This window comes from Terrapene carolina, unplaced genomic scaffold (genome assembly GCF_002925995.2).
Source record: "Terrapene carolina triunguis isolate 2854851 unplaced genomic scaffold, T_m_triunguis-2.0 Scaffold34769, whole genome shotgun sequence".
NCBI classification, from domain to species: domain Eukaryota; kingdom Metazoa; phylum Chordata; order Testudines; family Emydidae; genus Terrapene; species Terrapene triunguis.
This window is the reverse complement of record NW_020699120.1, coordinates 10,063-21,124: the sequence shown is the minus strand read 5'-3', so window position 1 is coordinate 21,124 and position 11,062 is coordinate 10,063. Positions and strand designations below refer to the sequence as shown.

At 51.3% G+C, this 11,062-nt stretch overlaps 1 protein-coding gene across 1 annotated transcript; it reads left to right on the top strand.

Annotated features, from left to right (window-relative positions):
* The first annotated feature begins 848 nt into the window (after positions 1–848).
* LOC112106388 (tubulin alpha-3 chain) lies at positions 849–10,857 on the top strand. The gene is made up of 4 exons (XM_024199608.3): positions 849–857; positions 5,082–5,304; positions 8,685–8,833; positions 9,877–10,857. Exons 1-4 carry the CDS (start codon positions 849–851, stop codon positions 10,855–10,857), a joined length of 1,362 nt encoding a protein of 453 aa, XP_024055376.3.
* The last annotated feature ends 205 nt before the right edge of the window (positions 10,858–11,062 follow it).

Genomic DNA, 11,062 nt, shown 5'->3' with positions numbered 1-11,062 from the left:
AGAAGGGAGGGAGGGAGGGAGGGAGGGGCGAGTGACGACATGGCATACAGGTACAGGGAATTAAAATCAAGAAAGGTGGCTTTGCATCAGGGAGAAACACAAACAACTGTCACACAGAATGCCCCCCCCCCCAAAGATTGAACTCAAAAGCCTGGGTTTAGCAGGAGGAAGGGGGGGAAGCAAATGAATACAGAATAAATCTATTTTTTACATCTTAAGACGACGGTGCAGCATGACTGATAGCCCTTGGCATTTTCTGGGTGCTTGGCAGCAAATACTGGGCGCTTGGCAGTTAGCCTTCAGGTCTATTGCACGATCTGATACCCAGTATGACAACGATGGATACCAGTCGTAATATACTATCTACTGCCCAAAAGGCAAGGGGTTGCTGCTGTGTAGCAATGTTGCCCCATCCTGCGCATACTACGTCTGATAACCATCATCATCAAGGCAAGGGGGCTGGTGCAATGCAGCCCCACGGCTGCCAGCCCCATGTCTGCCAGCACCCAGATAGCCCTCGGCCTCTTCTGGGTGCTTAGCAGACAATATTGGGCACTTGGCAGAAAATAGCATACTACGACTGATAACCATCATTGTCTGCCCGGGTGCCCATGATCGACAGCCACTGCAGTACGATGACGACGGTTACCAGTCGTAATATACCATCTTCTACCAAAAGGCAAGGGGCTGGTGCAATGCAGCCCTACGGCTGCCAGCCCCACGGCTGCCTGCACCCAGATCGCCAATGAAGGCTACCAGTCATGCTGCACCGTCTACCGCCAAAAGGCAGTAAGCTGCTGCTGCTGTTTAGCAATGCAGTCCCACGTTTGCCGGCACCCGGAAGACATATGGTGACGGTGAGCTGAGCTGAGCGGGCTCAATGCTTGGCGTGGTATGTTGTCTGCACAGGTAACCCAGGTAAAAAGGAGCGAATCTATTGTCTGCCGTTGCTGTGACGGCGGGGGAGGGGCCTGACGCAATGTACCCAGAACCCCTCGCGGCACTGCTTTGCATCATCCGGGCATTGCGATCTCAACCCATAATTCCAATGGGCGCCGGAGGCTCCGGGAACTGTGGGATAGGTACCATAGTGCAATGCGCCGGAAGTCGACGCTAGCCTCGGTACTGTGGACGCGGTCCGCCGACTTCATGCACTTAGAGCATTTTAGGTGGGGACACACACAATCGGCTGCATACAACCGGTTTCTATAAAACCGGCTTCTATAAATCCGACCTAATTCTGTAGTGTAGACATAGCCTTATAGGCGAGGCAAATGCCTTAACCACAAAGCCATCCTTCTGCAAGGATAAGGCCTTTTCCTGTAGCCATATTGTAAGGCCTAAGGCCTTTGTCTGCAGCCATGTTAAGAGAGCACCAGCCATTAGCTAAGAAACAGGAAGTTACCTCCTCACATTCCATCTAAATGACATTAAAACAAAGTAATATCGGGCTGATAAGAAGGCGATCCTGTCCTAATAGCACCCACCATCACCAGATAAAGAAACAGATCTTAAGAGGGTTAAAGACAACTTAGGCTGGTAGCATTCTGTCTGGCAAGAAACCACTTATCAATAGTTGTGGTTGTGAAATCCTCATTTCTTTGTTGTTTTATCTTTATGGTCCCCACTTCCCTGTTGTTTGTCTGTATGGTCTCTGTCTGGCTCTTTGATTGTTTCTGTCTGTTACCGTACAAAGAACGATTACTATATCCCCATCTGCCAGATGGGGAAACTGAGGCACGGGGTGGGAAGTGACTTGTCCAAGCTCACCCAGCAGAGCATTGGCAGAGCCAGGAATTGAATGCATGTTTCCTGAGTTCCAGTCCAGTGCCTGGTCCTCTAGGTCATTCTGTTTCCTTTCATAGCCAATGTATTTACCCTCCGAGGGCTAAATCAGTGCTACTGAGATTTAACCCCATGGTTTTAGGGTATCTAAGGATTTCAAAAGTGAGGCTAGGTAACCCGCCACAGCAGTCTGTACTTCACTACTATAGCATAGTCCTCCCCTCAGGAGATAAAGGAATAGCTCTGCTAACCAGTAGCAGTAGCAGGCTGTTATCCTCTAGTGCAGGGGTTCTCAAACTTCATTGCACGACGACCCCCTTCTGACAACAAAAATTACGACAGGACCCCAGGAGGGGGGACTGAAGCCTGAGCCTGCCCAAGCCCCGCCACCCCGGGTGCGATGGGTTGGTGGGCGGGGGGGCAAAGCCAAAGTCCCACCACCCCAGGCCAGGGGCCAAAGCTGAACCCCAAGGGCTTCAGCCCCAGGCAGGGGGCCTGTAACCTGAGCCCTGCCACTCAGGGCTGAAGCCCTCAGGCTTTGGCTTTGGCCCTGGGCCCCAGCAAGTCTAAGCCAGCCCTGGTGATCCCATTAAAACGGGGTCCCGACCCACATTGGGGTCCCAACCCACAGTTTGAGAATCGCTGCTCTAGTAGACAAGCCACTGGAGGGCGATGCAACATATACTTTCTGGGGTGGGTTACATTTGGACCAATAAGCAGGCCCACCATGTCACCTCCAAGGTGACTGCCCCCCAGTGATGGGCTGTGATGACTCTGATCCCAAAACGAGCATCACACAGCTGGAGGTGTCCAGCTCTGCAGGGCTCCTTGCGAGCTCGGGGCCATCGCCCGTCCCTCGGTTGGCAACATTTGCAAAGCGCCGCAGGATCCTTCCCAATGCAGCAATGCCCGGCTACATGTCACCCCAACGCTGCAGCCTATCCCCTCTGCATGAACAGGGACTGCCGGCTAAAAGCACAGCATGCCAAAGGGTGGCGATGTGGCCAAACATCCACTATGGACTGGGACCATCTCCCCCGGTACATACATAGTCCCTGTTACTGTACTCATAGGCTGTAAGGCCAGAAGGGACCATCATGATCATCTAGTCTGACCTCCTGCACTTTGCAGGCCACAGAACCTCACTCACCCACTCCTGTAACAGACCCCTCACCTCTGGCTGAGTTACTGAAGTCCTCAAATAATGGATTAAAGGCTTCAAGTTACAGAGAATCCACCATTCACTCTAGCTGAAAGTGACCCATGCTCCAGGCTGCAGAGGAAGGTGACCCCCCCCGGGTCTTTGCTAGTCTGACCTCAGGGAAAATTCCTTCCTGACCCCAATTATGGTGATCAGTTAGACCCTGAGCATGTGGGCAAGCTGCCAGCCAGACACCGGGGAAAGAACTCTCTGCAGTAGCTCAGAGCCCTGCCCATCTAGTGTCCCATCACGGGCCGTTGGGGATATTTGCTGGTAGCAGTCGCAGGATCCATACTGTAGTATCCGAGCACCTCCCAATCCTTAGTGTATTTATTCTCACAGCCCCCCGGTGTGAGAGGGAAGAGCTCTCATCCCAATTGTACAGAGGGCCAAGAGACACAGGGGCCCAGATCCTCAAAGAGATTTAGGCACCTAATGCCCATTGAAAGCAATGAGGCACCTAAATCCCTTGGAGGATCTGGGGCCTGAGTGACTTGCCTAAAGTCCCACAGGAAGCCTGTGCTGGAACAGGCATCTCTCAAGGCCTAGGCTAGTTACTCTCACCGGAGCATCCGTCATCCCAAGAGCATCCAATTTGTCTTCGAAGGCAACACCTAGGAGAATGGACTAAGCACCGTGCCCCTGTGAGTACAACAGAGGGTTTAATGTCTGGGACACCCCCCAAGAAGGGGCTCTGTGGCTTTAAACTTGCAAGCAGCTTCCCCCTCTTCAGGTGGAGCCCCTTGCAAGCAGGCTATAAAGTTCCAGTGAGCTACAGCAGGAGAGCCATCAGAAACTGCTGCTAAGAAAGTGCTTAGACTCAATTGCCATGGTAGGTGTCTACAACTGAGGTTTTGTGGGTCAGCTTGTGAACAGGCTGGAGATTGTAAAGTCTCTGGCTACATGTGCCTTGCTACTGTCTCTTGGGATGCTAATGCAAGCGGTGGGTTTTTGGGGGTGCTTTTTGTTTTTGGAAGGGCTTGTCGCTTATTAAAGCAGGAAGTGTTCCTTATAAGTACAGCTTTACCTCTGATATCTAGTTTCCCTTTCAGACCTGATCAAATGCTGCCTATGATGGTATAATCCATTAAAGTCTAGGAGCTTTCAGTTGACTGGCTTGCTTTTTCCCCTTTGGCCTCTTGCCTCAGTGAGAACTTCTCAGGATAAGACTATGAAACTTCTCTGGCTGTGTATGGCTGAAAGGACCCTTGACCTGGGATTTGACCTTGAGGCTTGAAGATCCCAAAAGCACAGCCTCCTACCACTTAAGCTAAAGGAGCAATTCAGTTGACTGGGGAGGTGGGGGATAGTATTAGTCTTTTCCCCTCTAGTAGCTGGCCCTCTACATACACTAAAGGTTGTGTTCTAGGGAAGTATAAATGCAGGATGTTCAGGGGTGGGTGTGATTCCTTCAAGCTATTGCACTTTCCTAGAAGAAGGTTCTTCCCTGGCACGTCGGTGCCCCTGACACAGGCTTCCCTGGTCTTGCCAGGTGTGTGATCCAGTTAGCCCTTGATCCTGATTGAAATCAGCTGCCATGTGACTTCTGAGCTAAAGTACTTCCCCGCAGCATTAGACAGGCCACTAGTGAGTCCCTTGGACTTGGCATGTAACTGTGCTACTGACCTGGCTGTCTGAGAGGTCCTGTTCATTCCATAGAGCTCCATTATGGACATGCCAATGTTAAATACAGGAACAAACTGCTTCTCTTGGACTCAGTCCAAAGTGGTAGAGATGGTCACTGAGTCTCAAGCTGGCTTAACGTCTCCATACAGCTCAGATTCTTCACTTGCCCCCTCTAGGGGGAGGGAAACTGTGTGGGGCAGAACTCCTGGGCACCCTACAATAACAAACCAGTCATGGAGGGGTCAGAGGAGAATAGACTTCTAGCAAAAGACTTCAGGGTGACGTTTAGAGTCTCTCCAGAAAAAGGGAAAATATGGGAATTTTATCCTTCCTACTGAAAATGAATCCTGATCCTGCAAGGTAGAAGGTCCCACTGCTGCAGGGTTGAGGTTGTCTAGGTCTGTTATTTGTGTGCGTGGCACATACAGCCTGTGTCTCACAATGCAGTCCTGACTGTGTCTCTTTCCAGAGGGAGTGTCTTTCCATCCATGTGGGCCAGGCTGGAGTCCAGATGGGCAATGCCTGCTGGGAACTCTATTGCCTAGAACATGGAATCCTACCAGACGGGACCATTCCTGCCCCAAAGGCAAGTGAACAAGTGGATTCCTCTTTTGAGACTTTCTTCTGTGAGACTGCAGCAGGGAAGCATGTTCCCAGAGCCGTGTTCATAGACCTGGAGCCAACAGTCATTGGTAAGATACTGACATGGATGAATCTCCTTGACGTACAGTGTGACTGTCAATCTTGCCATGTCCTCTCCATCCCAAACTGCAAATACTTGCAGGGTTGGGAGAATGGCCTCCAGATTACTGGGGTCCAATCAGGCAATGAGCTAGCTCCACCCCATCCCTTTCCCAGCCTCACCAGCGGGGCCAGATTAACTCTCCTGTGGGCCCGAGGCTATTGGATTTGGTGGGGCCCTTGTATACAAGTCTTTCCTAACTTAAAACAAAATGATCACAATTATGGCATCAAGGCTATTAACTTTATACTAAACTTGCCTTTTAATTAACATAAAGCCGTTCTGTGGTTACTTTTCAGTCTTAAAACGTAGAATATACTTCAGCTAATTCAAAATAGCCTACTTCTTACCTTAGAACAGCTGTTGTATTCGTTTCTTTCTGGGAGGGAGTTTAGGGGCAGGAGGGGGCTCCAGGCTGGGGCAGAGTGTTGGGGGGCAGGAGAGGGTGAGAGGTGCATGTGTAACCCCCACACCTTCTGGGTGTGGTGTTCTGTCCTATCTAGAGCCACCGAGACCACTTGGAGAGATTAATGAGTCTGCTCTACAGCCTTAGCTAACAGCTAGTTGGTTTTTAGCTCATGCACTAAGCTCCAGAGGTCGCTGGTTCGATCCTGCCCACCGGCGCCCAGGGTCTGTCGGCAGTACCCAGGCTCTGGCCGGCAGGCGCTTACCACGGGTGGCTCCTGGCTGGCAGCTCAGCAGGGCTCAGGCTTCCTGCCATAGCTCCATGCCGCTCCCAGAAGCTGCTGGTAGATCTCTGCACGCCCCCAGGGGAGAGGGACAGCGTGTCTCTGTGCGCTGCCTGCAGGGATGGTGCTGGGGGCGGGGACTCTGCGTGGAACCCCCCTGCCCCGCCAGGGGCTGCAGAGACATGCCAGCAGCCGTCTGCTTCTGGGAGTGGCGTGTGGCCACGGTATGCAGGCAGCTTTCCTAAGCCCTGCTGCACTGCAGGACTTTTAGCGGCCTGGAGATTGCGATCGACTGGCAGAGGTTCCAGGATCAACCAGTTGATCACGATCGATGAGCTGGTGACCACTAAATCTATATAATTATGGATTTATTTCTGTGGGGCTCCCCTTAGCCTGAGGCCCTGGGCTGCAGCCCCTAAAGCCCCTGTATTGATCCAGCCCTGCTCACCAGACTTCTAGAGAGGGTGTAACTGATAGGCCTTCATTCAAATAGTGGATGTTCAATATTAAAGGGATGCTGCTGGACTGCAGGGCCTCTGTTTAAAACATGGGGCTTTAGTCATCAGTGAAGACCAGACTCCCAAAGTGTCCCACTGGGATGACCCTCCCTGGGTGAGGTCAGGGAAATGGGCACAAGAAGGTTGTGGCAGTGGCTAGGGCCTTTCTCACCCAAGCAACTTCTCTCCCTCCTCCCTATGTGCAAGGCTCACTATGTGGGAGTGGGGAGGAGAGAATGCAGCTGGTGAAGGAAGCTCACGGTGGCCAGCCTGGTGGAGGGATGCTCTCGCTGGTTCGTATCCTAGATCTCCTCCGCGAGGTCCATATCCAGTCTGGGCACAGTGTCACTAGCTCAGCTGGCTTGAACCTGCCACGCTGAAATGTTTCTGAGAAGTCAGTGGAACAGACCCTGACAATGGGGACAGTCTCTGGGCTTGGAAACACGTGGCTGCCCCATGGGCAAACACAAACCTACCTCATGGCCTCCAAAGGGCTGGCATTCTCCTCTTTCATGTGCATTGGGGAGGGAGTGACACCCGTGAAGGGGAACACTGGGGGGGATCTCTGAGACAGGGTCGCTTTTTAGGAGAATATCTGTGTGCTTGTTACTACACCTCTTCAGAGCACAGGAACTGAACGCTGCAACCTCCTGCAAGTCCCTCAACATGGACAATTCCCAGCTCCCATGAGCTAGCACAAAGCTGCGGTGTCTGATAGGGGAATTATTCCTGGAAGTCACTTAAAGTAGTTTTAACCCTCTCATTCAGGGTCTCCTGGTGGACTCATTGCTGTAGCATCCAAGCACCTTGGTGTGATGGGTTCAGTCACAGAGACCCCCTTGGGACTGTTACCTGACGTGCTGAGATTACCTCTGAGCCCATTTTCCCTGGCAGTTTGGGACTCCAGAACCCTGCCTTGTTGAGCCAGACACACTAGCCAGCTGCAACACAGACCCAGGTCTGGTCCACGCCCCCAAAGCTGCAGGCTTTAAGTGAAAACAGCTCCACTGGTCACCTATCTCCAGCACCCAGTTCCCAATGGGATCCAAACCCCAAATAAATTCATTTTACTCTGTATAAAGCTTATACAGGGTAAACTCATAAATTGTTCGCCCTTTCTAACACTGATAGAGAGATGCACAGCTGTTTGCTCCTCCAGGTATTAATTACTTTGAGTTAATTAATAAACAAAAGTGATGTTGTTAAGTATAAAAAGTAGGATTTAAGTGGTTTCAAGTAATAACAGACAGAACCAAGTTACCAAGCAAAATAAAACAAAACACGTGAGTCTAAGCCTAATACATTAAGAAACTGATTACAGGTAAATCTCACCCTCAGATGGTCCAATAAGCTTCTTTCACAGACTAGACTCCTTCCTAGTCTGGGCCCAATCCTTTCCCTGGGTACAGTCCTTGTTAGTTCCAGCAGGCGTCTTAGGAGAAAAGCAGGGGCTTTCTCAGGACTGGGACCCCTTTTGTTCTGTTCCACCCCCTTTATAGCTTTGGCACAAGGTGGGAATCCTTTGTCTCACTGGGTCCCCACCCGTCCTTCTAAATGGAAAAGCACCATGTTTAAGATGGATTGCAGTATCAGGTGACATGTTCACATGTCCTGTGAGACCCCCTCTATTCTTCCACGGCTGGTCTGCAGGTATACAGGAAGGCTTGCAGGAAAAAAAACCATTTACAACCAATTGTCCTAGTCAAGGGGAGCCATCAAGATTCTAGACCACCATTAATGGCCCACACTTGGCATAATTACCACAGGACCTCAGAGTTATACTTCATATTCCTAGTTTCAGATACAAGAATGATACATTCATACAAATAGGATGAACACACTCCGTAGATTATAAACTTTGTAATGATGCCTTACAAGAGACCTTTTGCGTAAAGCATATTTCAGTTACATCATATTTGCACTCATAAGCATATTTCCATAAAACCTTATGGAGTGCAATGTCACACTTGGGTCTCATGAAACCTACTGTGTGGGCCTAACCTACCCTTGGTTTAACCCACTGTGGCTTTGCTTAGTTGCCCTGGCAGTTTATGCGCCTCTTCTCGTGCTCTTGTCTAATAGCAGCTCCATTTTAATCCTGGTAGATTGCAGATATCTCACTCTATGGTCTGACTCCCCCACAGATGAGATCCGCACAGGGACCTACCGCTTGCTGTTCCACCCGGAGCAGCTCATCACAGGCAAGGAGGATGCAGCCAATAACTACGCCCGAGGTCACTACACCATTGGGAAGGAAATCATTGATAACGTATCGGCCAGGATTCGCAAAATGGCAAGTAGGAAAATCGGTTTTGTAAGTGTTTGGTGTGGCGCAGCCTGACTGCAGAGTTTGAACCCTGGGTCTTCATGCGTCTCGTCCTGAGCTTACGTTGCGGGTGCTAAGGGACGGATTCCCCTAGGAACCCACTCCCCTCAGGAGGGAGCACAGGGCCCTGCTCCCATCACAGAAAGGCAGTGGCTCCCTTCCCACCCATCCCCTTAGGAGCAGAAGTGTGGGGTCCAGTCTCTCCCAACCACACCCTGAATGGTTGTAGGGGTCCCAGTATGTACCCTAGCAGCCAGTCTGTGCCTGTGTAACCCACCAGTGAGGTATGTTATGGCTTGGAGGTTCCCAGCGTATGGCCATGAGGGCGGAGTGGGTGGGCTGGGCCCTCTTTGCCCTGACCACACTCCTCTGCTGTAGATGGGGGGTGGCTGGGCCCCCCCAGGGAATGGATCTTGGAGCTAATGCTCCATTGAGATGCATAGGACCCCTCACACTGCTTAGAGCTCGCGTCTCGGACTCAGGCAGGCAGCATTGCACCGGTGACGCTTGGCTCATGCTTCCAAGCAACCACAAGGGCGAGGAACTCTCTAAAACGGAAGCTGAGAGTCTCCTGGAATAACGTGACTCAGTAGTTGAGCTTCTAGGCATGGGCCTGTCATGCATGGGAACTTCATAAAAACATTTCTCCAAAATGCTTGGGACAAGCTATTGAACAGGTATCCCTCCTACCATGCTCCCCACTCACCTGCTGGCATATTGCCTACACTAAAGGTAAACCCCCTAAAAAATAAATACAGTAAACTTGACACAGAACCAGGGTCTGCTTCACTAGCTGTGTTGGCTGAACTTTGTCCAGGGTAGGCTGTGACGTGTGCCCACACAGTCTGAGGCAGCGATCTATGGCACGTTTTACCTCTCACTGGCAACTGTAAGTGATGACTAAAAATGTATCACTTGTGCCTTGTCTCAACGATGATTTCATAAACATGGTGCTCTAAATCCCAGCCCTCAAGAGGGGAACAGGAGTCAAACTCTTTCTTCTACTGCAGGCTGACCAGTGCAGTGGCCTTCAAGGGTTCCTGGTCTTCCACAGCTTCGGAGGAGGCACAGGCTCTGGATTCACATCCCTCTTGATGGAGCGTCTCTCAGTGGAGTTTGGGAAGAAGTCCAAGCTGGAGTTCTCGGTGTACCCTGCCCCACAGGTCTCCACTGCAGTGGTGGAACCCTACAATTCCATCCTGACCACCCACACCACGCTGGAGCACTCGGACTGTTCTTTCATGGTGGACAATGAGGCCATTTACGACATCTGCAACCGGAACCTCAATATCGAGCGTCCCTCCTACACCAACCTGAACAGGCTGATAGCCCAGATAGTGTCGTCCATCACGGCTTCCCTGAGGTTCGATGGTGCCTTGAATGTGGATCTCACTGAATTCCAAACTAATTTGGTGCCCTATCCCCGCATACATTTCCCCCTCACTACCTATGCGCCCATAGTCTCGGCAGAGAGAGCCTACCACGAGCAGCTCTCGGTGCCTGAAATCACCAACACTTGCTTTGAGTTCTCCAACCAGATGGTGAAATGTGACCCTCGCCGAGGCAAATACATGGCTTGCTGCCTGCTGTACCGGGGGGATGTGGTGCCCAAGGATGTGAATGCAGCTATAGCCGCCATCAAAACCAGGAGGTCCATCCAGTTTGTGGACTGGTGCCCAACTGGGTTTAAGGTGGGCATCAATTACCAGCCCCCCACTGTGGTGCCGGGGGGAGACCTGGCTAAAGTGCAGCGGGCCGTCTGCATGCTGAGCAACACCACGGCTATTGCAGAAGCCTGGGCCCGTCTGGATCACAAGTTTGACCTGATGTACGCGAAACGGGCCTTTGTGCATTGGTATGTGGGGGAGGGGATGGAGGAGGGGGAGTTCTCCGAAGCCAGGGAGGACATGGCTGCTCTCGAGAAGGACTATGAGGAAGTTGGGTTGGATTCTGCAGATGGGGATGAGGCGGAGGAAGGAGAAGATTATTAAGCACTTGTTCTAGGCATTAGCCTGGCACTGCTATTCCTCTTGTGGGCTAGATGTATCTGGGGTTACATTTAGTTACTTGCAGTCTTGCTGCTAGATGCATCACTGCATATCACTTTGATTGTTACAGCATGGAAGAGGATCGTGTGTCCAATGACTGTGTCATGTCCTCTGCTTGCCCGTTCTCTTTGAACTGGAACTGTGAGAA

Excerpts from the sequence above, each read along its gene's own strand:
- LOC112106388 (XM_024199608.3), top strand. Across the intron at positions 5,305-8,684 it reads CCTGGAGCCAACAGTCATTG|ATGAGATCCGCACAGGGACC; the intron begins GTAAGATACTGA and ends ACTCCCCCACAG. Across the intron at positions 8,834-9,876 it reads CGGCCAGGATTCGCAAAATG|GCTGACCAGTGCAGTGGCCT; the intron begins GCAAGTAGGAAA and ends CTTCTACTGCAG.